At 39.9% G+C, this 15,684-nt stretch overlaps 3 protein-coding genes across 3 annotated transcripts; 2 read left to right on the forward strand and 1 right to left on the reverse strand.

Moving 5' to 3' along the window:
* The first annotated feature begins 1,303 nt into the window (after positions 1 to 1,303).
* Positions 1,304 to 8,650, forward strand: LOC310953743 (serine/threonine-protein kinase ICK-like). Its single transcript, XM_083922887.1, has 14 exons — positions 1,304 to 1,428; positions 2,357 to 2,622; positions 2,728 to 2,782; positions 4,735 to 4,856; positions 4,959 to 5,038; positions 5,139 to 5,271; positions 5,357 to 5,528; positions 5,728 to 5,895; positions 5,983 to 6,363; positions 6,601 to 6,809; positions 6,943 to 7,085; positions 7,523 to 7,639; positions 7,739 to 7,846; positions 7,953 to 8,650. Exons 2-14 carry the CDS (start codon positions 2,522 to 2,524, stop codon positions 8,102 to 8,104), a joined length of 1,941 nt encoding a protein of 646 aa, XP_083779013.1. The 5' UTR covers positions 1,304 to 1,428; positions 2,357 to 2,521; the 3' UTR covers positions 8,105 to 8,650.
* A 1,792-nt stretch (positions 8,651 to 10,442) lies between these two features.
* Positions 10,443 to 12,528, forward strand: LOC310953848 (glutathione S-transferase A4-like). The gene is made up of 7 exons (XM_083923085.1): positions 10,443 to 10,506; positions 10,606 to 10,734; positions 10,854 to 10,905; positions 11,157 to 11,289; positions 11,387 to 11,522; positions 11,645 to 11,770; positions 11,905 to 12,528. Exons 2-7 carry the CDS (start codon positions 10,648 to 10,650, stop codon positions 12,040 to 12,042), a joined length of 672 nt encoding a protein of 223 aa, XP_083779211.1. The 5' UTR covers positions 10,443 to 10,506; positions 10,606 to 10,647; the 3' UTR covers positions 12,043 to 12,528.
* Positions 12,529 to 12,684: 156 nt separating this feature from the next.
* Positions 12,685 to 14,173, reverse strand: tmem14a (transmembrane protein 14A). The gene is made up of 5 exons (XM_083923086.1): positions 14,105 to 14,173; positions 13,688 to 13,770; positions 13,490 to 13,591; positions 13,305 to 13,392; positions 12,685 to 13,184 (listed from the first exon to the last, which is right to left on the reverse strand). The coding sequence occupies exons 2-5, from the start codon at positions 13,764 to 13,766 to the stop codon at positions 13,142 to 13,144; spliced, it is 312 nt and encodes a 103-aa protein (XP_083779212.1). The 5' UTR covers positions 13,767 to 13,770; positions 14,105 to 14,173; the 3' UTR covers positions 12,685 to 13,141.
* Between the last annotated feature and the right edge of the window lie 1,511 nt (positions 14,174 to 15,684).

The following is a 15,684-nucleotide window of genomic DNA, read 5'->3' on the forward strand; positions in this document are numbered from 1 at the left end:
ATAATAATAATAGTATATCTGGGAAATAAATAAAAGTAAAGGTTGAATATGTAGAATAAGAAGAATAAAAGTTATATATATATTTTTTTTAAATAAATACATCCATTTTGTGAGGTTTCAAAACACTAAATTTCAGAGGCCCCCGAGGGCTGACAAACTTTTACTTACGGCAGTAACAATGTGCAATCCTTTAGTTTTTGTTTTTGTTTTTCTTACTGCTGTTGCAAGTGTCATGCTTGATTCAGTTTAGACAAACCTATAATGGTGTTGAGCGCTTTTTGCCCCAACAGACTCTAGAATCGCCTTTGCGTTGGAGATATGGATGCAGCAATTTATTTCATCTTGTGTTTTTTACCGTTGCTTATGGCTGTGATTTAGATGAAAATGTTGAACATGTAATTATGAAGTGCGGCCAAAAATGATTTGGAAAGGATCATCTTCATGATAAGATTTATGAATTAGAACTGGGATGAGATCCGGAAGGATTTTTAGGGATGAGTGATAAACAAGGGCATAGGGCGATCTTTGGTGTTCCTAAAGAGTCGGGGTAGGATCATAGAATATAAAATATAATGTTTTTTTTCTCTCTCAATTATTATTGTTATTGTTATAAATTTTTCTTTATTTATTTAAAGAAAAACTAGAAAAGCAGGGTTGGTAGAGTCCCTTTAGAATAACCATCAAGTTAACTGGCCTCCATCTGACATCAACTGTGGTGTTTTTGATTACTTCAGAATAAAATCAGCTGTTCCTTGAGGATTCCACTCCTAGGTGTGCATGGTAACACAAATAATTCACCATGGCTGGAAAGATGCTTTCAAAAGAGCTCCGGGATAAAGTTGTGGATAGGCACAAGTTAGAAGAAGGATATAAAGTGTATAAATAAAGTGACTATTTCAAAAGGGTATCATAACTTTCTATAGGTACTATATAAAGTCATGATACCCTTTTGAAAGAGTCCATTTTTTGTTTTACAGCCTGAAATGATAATACATAAAAAATATATTCTAGTGTGATTTACACATTTTGTCTTACAACATTAAAGTGAAATTGTTTTTTTTCCAAATTTCTGAAAATTGATTAGAAAGAATGAAAAACTAGAATAGCGGGGTTGGAAAAGTGATGAGTCCCCAGATTAAACACTGTGTGGAGGCACATTTTGCTTTTGTTACTCACACACTCCGGCACAGTAGGTGGCGGTGTGTCCCTTAAACGTTGGTTTGCGATCCGCCATGAATCAGAGAAGAAGAAGAGCTGTGATTTGTTGCAGCGGGACAGCATCGCGAGATTATGGTGAGCATCATGACAAGAGGGCCTGGATGAAATGTTATTTATGTTGTGTGCTGGATGCGGTCATCTGTCTTCTAACCGGTGAACACAGACCACTAACGCTAAGCTATGTGTTGTTGTCGATGTGCCGTGAGGAGGGTGAGTGTTTGCTGTTTATCGTGTTGTTTTCAGTCAGGAGACCATTCAAACAGGCCAGTTTTTCCTTCTGTAGCGCTATTACGTACAGTATAATAATAATAATAATGTCGTTGTCAGCAGCAGCTGGGCCACGACCACCAGCACCACAACTACACCATAATAATTTAGCGGTAATTGCACCCTGTTTGCTGCCGTTAACGTTAACGGCAGTGGTTCAAATTTAACCAAAACACACGTTACCAAGTTATAGTATCACCCCAGTCATCTGGAACTAACTTCAGTGTGAATTATATATTTGAAAAAAATATATTTTTTATCGCTAAATTTCCGTTACCTTAAGTTAGCTTAACGCTAACTAAACTAGGAATACAACTGCCGTCACAAATTACAATCATAGTCAGACATACAAATGCACGATACCACGTAAAGTACACGAGCCATGCAGACATACAACACAAATAGTAACAGCATACACAGTAAATCACAAAACAAAAGGGTCATTTTACAATGTGAATACAAAGAGGTTAAAGTAAATTAACTGATATATCTTCAAGGAAGTGCATCAAATACATTCTTGTAACAGTATATACGTTTATATTTGTATTATCTATCAGAGAAAGGAATAAGAGAAGTGACTTTAATTCCACAAAAAAAGAGGGAATAAGGGTTGAGAACCAAAGAATCATTACCGACATTTTACATTCTTTATGTACCATCTTATGTTTTAGAGGGTCCTTGCCAAAGATTTGTTTGAGGTCATTTATAAACAGTGTCACCATCATATAGTTCATCCACAACAGTGACACGTTTTGACTTGCGGTCACTTGGCCAAGTCACGTCCTACTTGGTTTATATTTGTCCATACATTGTAATACATACAGCTATGTAGCTAACATCCGTTTTTGTCATCCACCCATCAACTTCTCAGCTTGAAGGAGGCAAGTCCAAGACACCATGAGTCCTCGAGCCCTGCCTGTGGTCTTCTGCTGTTGTCACAGGAAAATCTGGTTGCATTCAGCAGCAAGAGGCAAACACTTCTCTATTTTCCACCCAATTGTTATCTTCCCCCGGATGCTCTGCACGGACGAGCATAATGAATAGATACACCACCATCAGACAGCTCGGGGATGGCACCTACGGCTCAGTCATCCTCGGCCGCAGTCTTGAGTCAGGAGAGCTAGTTGCCATAAAGAAGTGAGTATCCAGACAATTGTGCGTGTTTGCATTTTAATTGTTTTTTCTGCTATGCAATTTTAAGTCATTTCCAGGAAACACATAAATAGGGAAACTATTTTTCAGAATGAAAAGAAAATTCTACTCCTGGGAAGAATGCATGAACCTTCGTGAAGTCAAGGTGAGTTTATCTTTTGGACATTTTATTCCAGTTTCACGTTTGAAAAGCACAGCAGAATTATGGAAAAATCAACCCAAAATCAACTTAAAGTGTAATTCCAGCACAAAGTCACCCCATGGTCTTTTTCAGAGCTTACATATGTCAAGCCATCGAGACAGTTTTTTTTGTGCAACAACTAAAGGAGAAATCCGGTAGAGTTGCTAACAGTCGCTAACACTCGGACGTGGCTAAAACTGATTAGCTCGGGCCATTATGGTGAAGGCATTAAAAGGGCTTTTTTTAACCACTACTACTGATCAAAATACCACCAAACCTCTGCAAGAGCATGAAAACTGTCCCTGCACATAAAACAAAGCACCAACAATGTCATTAACCCAGAGTTTATTGAAAGAGTGTTTTGATAGACTTACCGACTGGCCTCGGTACCAGCTCCTCTCGTAGTAGAGATCATTCAAGTCTATTACCAAATGCAATCAAAAAGGAAGGAGCCCATTGGTGCTTTGTTTTAAGTGCAGGGACTCTCTTATCATGCTACTGCAGAGGTTTGGTGTTATAAAAAAAATGTTTTACTGCCTTCACCATACTTCCCCTAGCTAATCAGAGTCACGTCAGGCTGTTAGCAACTCTCCTGGATTTCTCCGTTAATGGTTTATACACGACGAAAAAGTATAGTTTGCTTGTTTGATGTATGTAAGTGCCGAAAAAGACCATGGGATGATTTTGCGCCGGAATCACACTTTAAAGGGAGCACTCTTTTCTGTACTTTGATATAGAACACAAGCTATTTAGAGGTGTGGGTGGATCTATGATTTAGGAGAGAGCGCTCCATATGCTAGGATGTTCCCATATTATTGTGCTGTTGTATATATTGGCTGCAATTTATCCACCTTAAGCTTCTCTTTTCAATGTTGTTATCAAAGCTCTGCAAACATTATATGGAATAATCTCCAATTTTGGGTTTGAAATATTACCACGCTATGCTGTATAACAAACTAATCTTAAAATGATGTTGTAGAGACGTGGACCAATTATTTAACAGCTAAATGATGAATTTGAGTTATCATTGTTGTATGATATCCTCCACAGGATGCATTTCATTGAGCCTTTTCATAAATATGTACATAAATAAATAACTGTGGGCTGTTTCTATGCAGTGACCAGATGAGCAGTATTTTGGTACCTTGTGACTCTCTGTCTCTGTTTGGGTTGATTTTTCTTTTTCTTTAATTTGTAGACTAGAGCAGTAACTTGACTTGTGAGTAATGCAGTGATGATGTGATTAACATCCTGTATATTTCAGTCCAGTTGTCACATCCTCAAAACTTTCTGCTGTGTGTTTTCTCACCAATTCAGTATGTCACTGTCTAAATTTCCTCACAGCTCAAAGTCACACACCAGCTCTAAGAGTTGAAGGTGATTCTTGTGTGCTGTTGGTTTTTGAGCTCTGGTTCCTATCCCTGACCTTACACACACCCCCCTTTTCCTAGAGCTTGACCTTAACGCAGCAAAACATGTGTAGAACACGCTGGTGCTTAGAGTCCTGCTAATTGGATCATAACTGCAGCATGTCACACCATACAGTCTCAAATCCCATTACAGCTTCCCTCCCTACTTTTACTAAAGTTTAGCATGGTTAAACGTATATCATCCCAGTGCATGGGAAACGTCTATATTTCTCCATCCTGCTTTCTATTTTCCCCCTTTAAAATTGTTAGTATAAATCCCACCTTTGCAGCATTAACTCCCAAACGCCATTGTGTTCTTACACTAGTCATGTTTTAACAAGAGGGTTTTGTTTCATACAGTAGTTGTAGGGTGTGCTTTTGAATGTGCTGCAGTGACCCGTGTGTATTGTCCAGCATGGTTAGATTGACTTTTTATTTCTACTACCATTTTTTCTGTTAATGCTTTTCCACATATATTCCACATTATGTTTCTTTTCATTCTTTCAGTCCTTAAAGAAACTCAATCATGCCAACGTCATCAAACTTAAGGAGGTGATTCGAGAAAATGATCACTTGTACTTTATATTTGAGTACATGAAGGAAAATCTATATCAGTTAATGAAAGACAGGTGCGTATAGTTGTTACTTGTATGATTAATGCCACATTTAAAGGTATATCTTATAAATTCTTACAGTTACTTAACTGTTTTCTGTTTGTTTTCTCGCTGCAGGACTCGGTTGTTTCCTGAATCTGCTGTAAGAAATATTATGTTTCAGATACTTCAGGGGCTCACGTTCATTCATAAACACGGTACGTCTGTTTACATCTCCAGGATGCTCAATTAAATGTGGCGCATTTGACATTTTGTACCGTTTGACTCAAGATGCCCATACAGAGTGTCTTTTGTTAGGGTTTTTTCACAGGGACATGAAACCGGAGAATCTTCTGTGCATGGGCCCAGAGCTGGTGAAAATAGCCGACTTTGGGCTTGCCCGTGAAATCAGATCTCGACCACCCTACACAGACTATGTCTCGACCAGATGGTGAGTTTCTGTTAGGGTAAACATAATGCACTGTGTTTAATAGTTCAGTGTGCTAAAGTGCGAGCACCATCTTTTTTTGGATCAGGTACAGAGCCCCAGAGGTGCTCCTCAGATCCACATCCTACAGCTCCCCCATAGACCAGTGGGCAGTTGGCTGCATCATGGCAGAGCTTTATACCCTCAGGCCTCTTTTCCCAGGCTCCAGTGAAGTGGACACCATATTCAAAGTTTGCCAAGTCTTGGGTACGCCAAAGAAGGTGAGGTTTTTCACAGCAGAATTACAAAGAGCGCTGTAGTTGTCGTTCCTATGTTACAGGTCATCCTCAAAATCTTTTTTCAATGAATTTTCTACTACTACTTCTGTTACAGTGAATAAAACAGATAAAAATATATTTTATTTTTAAATATGATGTTATGTGAGCGTGGCATGTAAGATGACCTGTGTTCTCCCTCTAGAATGATTGGCCAGAGGGATTCCATCTGGCAAGCGCTATGAATTTCCGTTGGCCTCAGTGTGTTCCCAGTAATCTGAAGACACTGATCCCAAATGCCAGTCCAGAAGCCATACATCTGATGACAGACCTGCTCCAATGGGATCCGAAGAAGAGACCAGCTTCTGCCCAGGTAGCATCTGACATACACATCCTGATTTACTCATAACTGAACATACAGAATGAAAGCTGATTTGTTCAAATCTTGATATCTTTTCAGGCTCTCAGGTACTCTTACTTCCATGTGGGCCAGGCTTTGGGCACCCCTCAGCAGATCCTGGAGCAGGGAAGACCTCAGCCAGGCCCTGTGCCACTGCAGGCTCCTTTACAACAAACGCTGCAGCAGCAGCAGCAACCCCTGCTGCTTAAGCCTGTGCCACCCTCCCAGCCGCCACCTCCAAACCAACACTGCTCCCCCTCCAGGCCTCTACAGCAGATCCAGCCCTCCGCTGTATCTGCAGCTGCCCAGGCGGCAGTGTACCAACGGCACACAGAGCTGATGCGAGAGCAGCAAACTAAGCACATCCTGAAGCAGGAACAGACCGGAGGAACACCACAGAGCCATCTTCCTTATATTGTTGACAAGTGTCTCCAGAGCAAGGTGAGGCTGGAAACATTATGTGTGTGTGTGGAGCAGGACTGTAATGTGATGAAGACTTGAGGCAGAAAGATATAAATGAATGAGTGAAAAGAGAGTCTTCCGTATTGATTTTTTGCTACGCCTAATTTAGTTATCATGAAATAGAATCTAGACAAATATACCATAATAACCACTTGCTTCCAAAATGTATTTATGAGAAAACATCCCTCACGTATATGGTTGATGTTGTTCTTTTAGCCAATGAGACCGGAGTCAGAAAAAGCAAACCCACTGAACTATCAGGTGAAGCCTAAAGGAGGGCGGCGGCGCTGGGGCCACGGCTCAGGACACCTTAAGGGCGATGACTGGGATGACTACGAAGAAACGGATCTGACATCCATAAGTATTCTTGGAAAAAGTAACTTCACCACAGAGAAGTCAAGGCAGGGGGAGGATGCACTGAGTAGGTGAGGCTATAATCTGTCATCGTATAGGACCTTTTAGCAGGGGCAGTCAGTGGCACCTGCGCTGTAAGGATTATTACTGCGAGCAAGGTAACTCATGCTACCTTTGTCTCCTTGAATGCCCTCGGTCTTTCAGATACGGAACTGTTCTGGATTTCAGTCGACCCAATGGAAAGGAAGATGCACCTTTAAACCTGAACAAGACTACAGCCTACCAGGAGCCATTAAGAACCGCTTCTGCCAAACAACATTACTTAAGGCAGTCGAGATATTTACCAGGTAAGACTTCCCTTGATTAAAATAAATGTTAGTGGGACTGAAGGTAGGCTTTAATTAAATAAACCTCCATAATCAGTGTCTACAGGTGCGTTAACTCTGGTCTGGTTGCCAGTTTGGTCTGGTACGTTTGTGGTGTTAAAGTGCATCTGACTAAATGTTTGATTTTGGCTGAAATTAAAAAGCTAGACTACTGGTAAATCAATCTTCTGGCTGTTAACTGTCAAGGAAGCAATCTCAATCGCAATCGTTATAGGTCCTCTACAATATGTATGTCAATGCAAATCATTTGGTAACCATGGTAACACATGGAGTTAAAACAGACTCTTAATTTAGTTTGGAAAGAGCCAGTGTGAACATGAATCGGACTTGAACTTTTCCCCTTTTCTTCTGATTGTTGAAAAAAAATGCATCTTCTGATCTCTTACTGGCTCCTTCAGGCATTAGCACAAAGAAGAACGTGGCCATAAATGCCAGTAAAGACTTCACCGGGAGTCATCTTTGGGGCAACAGCAGTATTCCATTCGGAGGGACTCTGCCGAGCAGAGGCGCTCACGGTAAGCTCCCAGGGCGCCTTTTTCCCTGTAATCTTTGCAGCTCGTTGTTATCACGAGATTCAAATGAATGCATCTGTTTTTGTTTGTTTTAAATATCAGGTACAAATACAATCCCGGGAGGTTACATGCCGTCGTTTTACAAAAAAGACATCGGTTCTGCTGGTCACAGAGGGCACCAGCGTCCTTCAGTGGAAACAGCAGCATCAAGTGAGCTTTCTGTAATATTCAGCTAACTGTATATTAACTTGTTTATAAAGTGCCCAGACACCCAACAAGGCCTTTTTAATAACCTGTTGTTTCGATGCTATTTTAGATTATGCAACATGGCAATCTGGGCGGAGTCCAATGAACACCTCTGCCAACATGCCGTCGGCCAATAAGAGCACCCCTGGTTTGCTGCCTCGCCCCCCGGTGCAGACCATCCACGGGCGAACAGACTGGTCTGCCAAATATGGACACCGCTAGTGCCCCGCCTGGAGCTCTGATCTGTGCTCCTAAGAACTCTTTCACCTCCAAAGAGTAGGCCTAGTTGTTTTATAATCTAAATCTGTACATACATCTTACACAGCAATAACTTTCTTTTTCATTATGTGTACTATGGATGTTGTGAGTTGTAAAATATCTAAGTGAATTTAAATGCCAAAATTTGAGCCCAGATTTGCTCCTCTGTGTTTTTTTTTGTATTTCTGTAACATAACTACTGTCCTGCAGAGGTTACAGCCTCAGATTTATGACTGAATGTTCACCAACCTGTATACATAATATGCATATTATAATTATATGAAAACTTCACTGTGACATGTTTTCGGCTACAACTAAATACTTTGCCTCTGTACAGTTGTTTTGACATTCCTGTTGTTTTTGTTTTATGATGGTACCCTTGTCATCAGGTAACTATTGTGCATTATGTTTTTTAATGAAATTCAAAGCTGAGCTTTGATTTCAGTCAAATTAATACATTGTGAGTTGTTGCCACACTGTACAAATCTGTTTTAGTTTCTGAAGTAAAAATGCTCCAAGTTAACATGTTCTACATCCTTGGCCAAAGTGAGTGCAATTATTTGATTGGCAGTTATTGAGTATAATTAAACTTTTGACTGGGTACCAATGTGTTCAACTTGTAATTTTTTTCATGAAAAGCCATTTTCCATGTCTGGGCGAGCGCAGCAGCCCTGGTAGATACTGGCCAGCTGGATTATTACGATAGAGGTTAATCCATCAGTAGCAGCTTGCTGTTAATGCTATATAGTGCACCTGATCTGCTATTCTACAGAGAGCACATAATGTAATGAAATGTTTGCCTGCATCGTTATATAGTGATTGAAAGATCAACTAGCAAAACTAGCCTTGTCCTGTAGGAAATGCAGGTATAAGTAGTTTTGTTAGACCCTCACCACATTGTACATGTATATGAATTACTCACCTTCCTGCTTATGTTAATGTATGTAGCCACTAGTCAAAGGAGGAAAAAAGAAACATTCATGGCACAGCAACAGTGTGTGAACTTTCCATTTACTGCATAGCTCCATCTACAGGACTTCCAATAAAACAGAAGCTAAACAATGTGATCAACACATCAGTGGTTTACATTGTCATCCTAATAATCATGGTATTAAAATTGTGCTGCAGGACGTGGTCATACAGTGTAGTTCAGGATTAGCGATAAAGAGCATGATTCAGTTGTAATGCAGCAGTTTGTTATATGATGAAAACTCCGTATGGAATAGTGCTTAGATTTCTTATCATAAAAGTAGCGATACCACAGCATAAAACACTTGGTTACAAGTCAGTCCTGTATTCAAAATGTTACTCAAATACAAGTACATAATAGTTTTCGAAGCTGGTGTAAATGTACTTTATATACCCCAGTTGTGTATAATATAGCTTATTTATAAAAACAGTAGGAAAAAAATGAATCAAAGTATGCCTTCTCCTTCTTAATACATATTTTGTATTATTAATCTGAAGCTGACAAAGGCAACTAGTAACTAAAGTTGTCAAATAAATGATTAACGTTGAGTGTGAACCTGGAGTGACATAGAAATTAAACTACACATGACACTAAAAATGTATTTAGGATTGAATAAACTAATACATAATATTCAGTAAGTTGGAGGTGGGAAGAAAAAAAAAAAAAAATTTTTTTAATTGGAAAAGTAAGGCAGACTGCCACGTGCAGCGCCTCATTTGGATGTGTCTGACGCTTTGGAGCTTAACTTCCCTACGTTTCTCCTACAAATGGGCCTTGAGCTTGTTTGGAGGTTCTAGCAGGGGAGCGCAGCTACTGGTACACCGATGGATGGTCGTCCGCCGGGGGGGACGTCGTCCTCTTCCACCGAGCGCGGGGCTTCGGGAGGGACACACATGGAGCAGTGAGGGAGGAAGGGGACACCCGCCTAGCCAGCCAGATCAGCCGAATCAACCCTAGCGATCAATGGGGTGACAGATGTCGCAGCCAGATCGCCCTCACATCCAAACAAAGCTGAGCAGGCGTGGCGTATATATAAGGCAGATAAATGCAACCGTTTACTATCACGGTGTCGAATATCGCCATGACGTATAAAGCGCTGCTTTATTACAAGCGAATTTTACGTGTCTTGTTTGTGAACGTAAACTACGTTGACTACGTAAAGTAGCCGAAAATGTATCGAACAAACACGGCCAGTTAGTATTTACCCATGATGTCTAGCGGCAACATGTTCATGACCCATGCTTCTATTGGCCAGAATAAACCAATCACAGCCTTCAGCGGATCCCCCACCTTGACCATGTTTTCCTCCCGACACTACAATATTATATAACGACTTAACTTCCCTTCAGTGCTCTCTTCGCCCTGATTTCTCCGCGGCAGTCGGGAAGGTGCACAGGTGTGACCATAACAAATATAAATTTAGGTTTGGTAACTTTACGTGGCATTTGTGCGTTTTCAGTAATATTTGATATTTTTTGTCTCTCTTGTTTTTTAGTTTAATAGATTCACACTTTACACACAAAAAATCAATTTAGCCATGGCTGGGAAAGTTGTGCTGCACTACTTCAATGGGAGAGGGAAGATGGAGTCAATCCGCTGGCTTCTGACCGTTGCAGAGGTGGAGGTAAGAGAATTGTGTGGTGCTATTAATCTTAAAACTTTATTTGAAATTTTGCTGTCTTTTAGGAAGCCCAAACTTCCCTGATTGTGCCCTACGTTTCTTTTGTAATCTCATAATTACAGTTTGATGAGGTGCATTTGACGACTCGTGCTCAGTATGAGAAACTCCTGAGTGGTAAGTTTAAAAAAAAGGTGTTTAAAGCTTGAATAAACCTCTGGTCTCTGACCTGTTTCCAAGTGTTTGCTGTTCCGTTTATCTGTTAACTTCAACCCACTTATGATGCAACCATGTGTCAGATGACCAATTGTGATGAGAGTCTTTATCTTGTGACCTGTCGTCATAGTTAATAATGTACAGGGTAAAATGAATGTATTACAACTTGGGTGTGGCATTCTGCATTACCTGCTACTTTGTTTTCTCTGCAGATGGAGACCTCATGTTTCAACAGGTTCCTATGGTTGAAATCGATGGCATGAAGCTTGTTCAGACAAAAGCGATCTTGAATTACATTGCAGAGAAGTACAATCTCCACGGGAGTAATCTCAAAGACCGTGTCATGTATGGCCAAGTTCTTTAAAAAAGTGCAATTAGGAGAGTCTTTTATAACAGGATTTTAGAGGAGGAATGTGTCTCAGTAGGTTTGCTCTCCCCTCAGGATCAACATGTATTCAGAGGGAGTGATGGACCTCATGGAAATGATAATGATGTTGCCCTTCATCGCAGATGTAAAAGAAAAACTGAACACCATTGAAAGTAAAGCAAAAGACCGCTACCTTCCTGTGTTTGAAAAGGTACCACTATTGCACATATGATATGAAATGGTATTGTCTAATAACTGATCAATCTTGGTTTAAAAAGAAAACCCTTAAAGATGCACGATGGATGATTATATATGATGACTACTACATCTCAGGTGCTGAGTGGGTCCGTGTACCTGGTGGGAGGTAAGATAAGCTGTGCCGACGTGCAGTTGCTTGAATGCACCCTGATGCTGGAGGAGAAATTTCCTGGAATCCTCGGCGACTTTCGTAACATCAAGGTAAATGTGTAAAAGTGACACATCGCGTTAGGCTGGATATACACTTGTACCTATGGAACTCCAGGTGTATTGTTAATAATAATAATAACAAAAATACACCCTGATTACTGAATGCTCTGTTTACGTACCTCCAGGCTTTCCAAGGCAGGATGACTGGGATTCCTGCCATCAACAGGTTCCTTCAGCCAGGAAGCAAAAGGAAGCCACAGCCAGATGAAACCTACGTGAAGACCATCATGGAGGTGTTCAACGCCAAATTACCATTGCCATGAACTCTGTACTTTCCTCACACAGACAATGTAAATGATGCAAAGCACAGGATGTATGTGGATCACTTATATCTGCTGTTTAGGTTGAGATGAATACTGCACTGTGACACATCCAACCTGTTTTTAGGCCAGCTGCAGGACAGAGTGGAGAAGAAATGGATTTCAACACACAGGTTTACAGCTCCCAGTGCTTTATTGGATATGTGAAGGAACGTTTCAACCCAACAGGATCTATTTCAGGCAAATGACAATAAAGTTGGTTAAAGTGCCTTTATATGCCCCTTTATCTGTCATGTGAGTCATTTGCCTGATGAAGCTCCTGTTGGGTTGAAGTGTTGCTTCACACTGGGAGCTGTAAACCCGTGTGCGGACATCCATTTCTCCTCCCATTATAAATCTAATAATCATGACAGGAATCCGTGTAATCATTACATCAATTGAGTATTTTATTTTGAAGGTTCTACTAAATAAATTGTTTATTTTTGAGGACCTTCTGAAAAGCTGGAATGTTTTTGTACTATTGATTCAACGACAGAATTTGGATTATCTCTACACAATGTATGTACATCAAGAAATGCATTATTTTTAAGAATCCATTTGTTTATTAAGTTTAGCTTTTATTACAAAAAGCACACACGTTAACTTTAAGTGTTAAAGAAAACGCATGTGAGCAGTCAAGAATACACATGATGTCATTTAAACTTGGCCCCTATTTTTTGGTAATTTGAATATTTGAGATTAAAGATAGTATCAGCAGCCTGCAAAACTGAAATTTTAGTGTACAACACAAACAATTTCTCCCACAAAGCTCAAGTACATGTGTTAATTTCAAGTCATGAGATTTACATTCAGGCACATGCTCATATACAAAAAGGCCAGTTTTTTATCAGATCAGCAAAACAGATTTACTGCAATACGATTAGTATTTAATCTTTAATCTGTAAAACACCCACTGGAAGCTTTTGCTAGGTTTCTGGTCACATGATAGTTAAGTTCCCTTTGTTTTAATATGCTAACTGGGAATGTAGTTTCCTTTAAAACAAGGCTCGTTCATTGAGAGACAGAGAGCTCTCAGTCTGGTCCGTGTTATTACCTCCTCCAGTTACACCATGAGGAGTAGTAACAGTCGAAACACCATCAACAAACTGTAAGACAGAGAGAACAAATTGAAAAATGATTAAATCAATAAGTGTGTAATCACCCGTGACATCATTTCACAATGTGTTCACTCAAACTGTTCTGCACGTTGAGCATGTCTGACTGACCTTAGCCCTGACATAATGCCAGCAGGCAATACTTTTCCAGATTTCTTGTATCTTAATCCCATCACGAGTGAGAGACATCCCGATGTAACTGAAAGAAAGAAAACACTATGACATGATCTCAATTCTCTCGGTTTATCTCTGTAATCTGACTCAGTTTGTTAGGATGAGCTTAGCCATATACTCACGCAGTGAGACTTTGATGTCCTTTGGGTCACTGGAGATGTTGTATGCCCCATAAGCTGATAACAAACCAAACACTAAACCTGCCATCAGGGACATCGTACTGCCTACAATAACGAGAGACACATGATAATAATCAGGGTTTATTATGTGTGTTTTTATTGATTGATCTTTCAGCCTAAATAAAGAAAAAAGCTTTCAACCTTTTCTCTTGTATCCCATATATCCTCCAAAGGCGATGGCTGCAGCATAGCCAAACCCAATCCAGTCCACTGCCATCATACAGCTGTAAACAGAAGGACAGTTCAGGTTGTCAGGTATGTCTGGTATGCATGCAAAGAGACAGGTAGGGGTGTAACCATACACGTATTCGTACCGAACCGTCACGGTACAGGCACTTTTGCAAAAATAATACTTGTACTTTAACCCCTGTTGTCAAAGTATCTACCCGCAACAAGTCTGACAGATCTCTGGGTGTCGCTGCGAGACCTTCAGTGGTTAAAACATAAAACAAAAAACAGCTCTACGCACTTATTCTGTAATAACTGACTTATTGTGAAGAAATTATTATTATCATAGTGTCATTATATTACATTCATTTCTTTCGTCTTGGTACATACCTTGAGTCCAAACAAGGGAGCAACTACACTTTAGAAACGTTATCTTTTCGACCTGTGACTGCACTTCCTGGTTACTGCCCACAAAAAATTCAGCGCATGCGCAATTTGGTTCGTGTTGTGTTCGCTGACTTTTGTTTAAGTGGGAAAATACTGTTTCAAAACTTCTAATTCTATACCGGTGGATGAATCAATTTTCTGTCCCCAAAAAAAGATAAAAAATAGATTAAAATTAAAAAATGCAGTGTCCCTGCAATGTATTCAAACACTATTTCACATTTACATTAGCTGTTACTCAGTTCGGACTGAATTTGTCTCATTTATCTGGGAGGGTTTTGTTTTGCTTCCCATCTCAGAAAGTATATGGTCTTATTTCTGAATACAAAGTCCAGGGGTTAAAGCCAGATACGATTTGAAAGCCTGAGAAGTTGTCCGGGAGGAAATGTTCAATGTATTGATTAAGCGTTATATGAATTTAGAACTTCTCTATGCCTGAAATCAGATTTGGCGCCAGCACATTTTAAGACCTGTAAGTCTAACTCTCAAATACATTATTCTGTAAAATTACTGTCTCTTTTTGGTAAATATCACATTCAAAATTCACTCGTTTTCAACCAAAAATAAATAAATCTATAATATAACTAAAGGAATTGTCAGACCCACTTCAGTGGGCAAAAAGTAGCTGCAATACACTGGTTTGAGAAAGACGAGATACTGCAGGTGCGCAGAAACCTTTGAGCCAGTCACCTTCTGTACAAACAAAATCCGCCCACATGTAGAGAAGATAACTGTATCACAATCAACATCTTGAACAGGTTCAGATTAGTTCTTAAATCTTTGACACATTTGCAAATGGTTAATATTCCCCACTATCCACTTAAGTACAGGAGGACCTGCATTATTACATCTCTTTCTTGTAAATGGGACCAGTGTCAAAATCAAGTTTTAAGACCTTATTTATCTATGGTTAGTTAGTGTTCAGGATTCAAGTTTCCACTAACAATTTACATACATAAGCAAGGGATAGGTAGTGTTTTTCTAAACATCGGACTAGTTTGTCTCTGTATTTAATACAATACAGCTGCCATGTGTGGTCTGCTGTGTCCAGTGTAAGTAATGTAAATGTGGAGGAGATCAGGTACAATTCTTTTAATAATCACATGTTCAGGACAGTAAGACAACAGAAAGAAAACTTGACTCTCCCCAAAGAAAACCACTTTATTTCACTCTTGCCCCCCCATTTCCAGACATACATACATTGAAGGTTTCATTTTTTTTCCTTCTTTTTAAAGATAATAGTCCTCGAAAAGTGTAAATCAATGCATTCTTCGAGCAAAATAAGCCACTATGAACCGTAGACAATGTGACCACATGCTGCAGTGAGCAGCAGCTCCAGCAGTCACCTGGTGGAAAAGAGCCACGCTGACCCTCTCTGAGGGCTGAGGACCGACTCCTCAGAAGAGAAGGCACACATTTCCAAAAATCAGTTGGCATTTAAATACTGTCTACATAGAGTTTTCCTGATGAGTTGCAGTCTGATCTTGTCAGGATAAAAATGACTATAAAATGGCTGACAAGAGTCA

Source organism: Echiichthys vipera, assembly GCF_963691815.1.
Source record: "Echiichthys vipera genome assembly, chromosome: 11".
NCBI classification, from domain to species: domain Eukaryota; kingdom Metazoa; phylum Chordata; class Actinopteri; order Perciformes; family Trachinidae; genus Echiichthys; species Echiichthys vipera.

Coding starts and splice junctions, on each gene's coding strand:
- LOC310953743 (XM_083922887.1), top strand. CDS start 2,522: ATGAATAGATACACCACCATCAGACAGCTCGGGGATGGCACCTACGGC. Junction 6,364..6,600: donor ACAAGTGTCTCCAGAGCAAG/GTGAGGCTGGAA, acceptor TTGTTCTTTTAG/CCAATGAGACCGGAGTCAGA. Junction 7,640..7,738: donor GCCGAGCAGAGGCGCTCACG/GTAAGCTCCCAG, acceptor TTTAAATATCAG/GTACAAATACAATCCCGGGA.
- tmem14a (XM_083923086.1), bottom strand. CDS start 13,766: ATGATGGCAGTGGACTGGATTGGGTTTGGCTATGCTGCAGCCATCGCC. Junction 13,592..13,687: donor TATGGGATACAAGAGAAAAG/GTTGAAAGCTTT, acceptor TCGTTATTGTAG/GCAGTACGATGTCCCTGATG. Junction 13,393..13,489: donor GGACATCAAAGTCTCACTGC/GTGAGTATATGG, acceptor TCTTTCTTTCAG/TTACATCGGGATGTCTCTCA.
- LOC310953848 (XM_083923085.1), top strand. CDS start 10,648: ATGGCTGGGAAAGTTGTGCTGCACTACTTCAATGGGAGAGGGAAGATG. Junction 10,735..10,853: donor TGACCGTTGCAGAGGTGGAG/GTAAGAGAATTG, acceptor TCATAATTACAG/TTTGATGAGGTGCATTTGAC. Junction 10,906..11,156: donor GTATGAGAAACTCCTGAGTG/GTAAGTTTAAAA, acceptor TTTTCTCTGCAG/ATGGAGACCTCATGTTTCAA.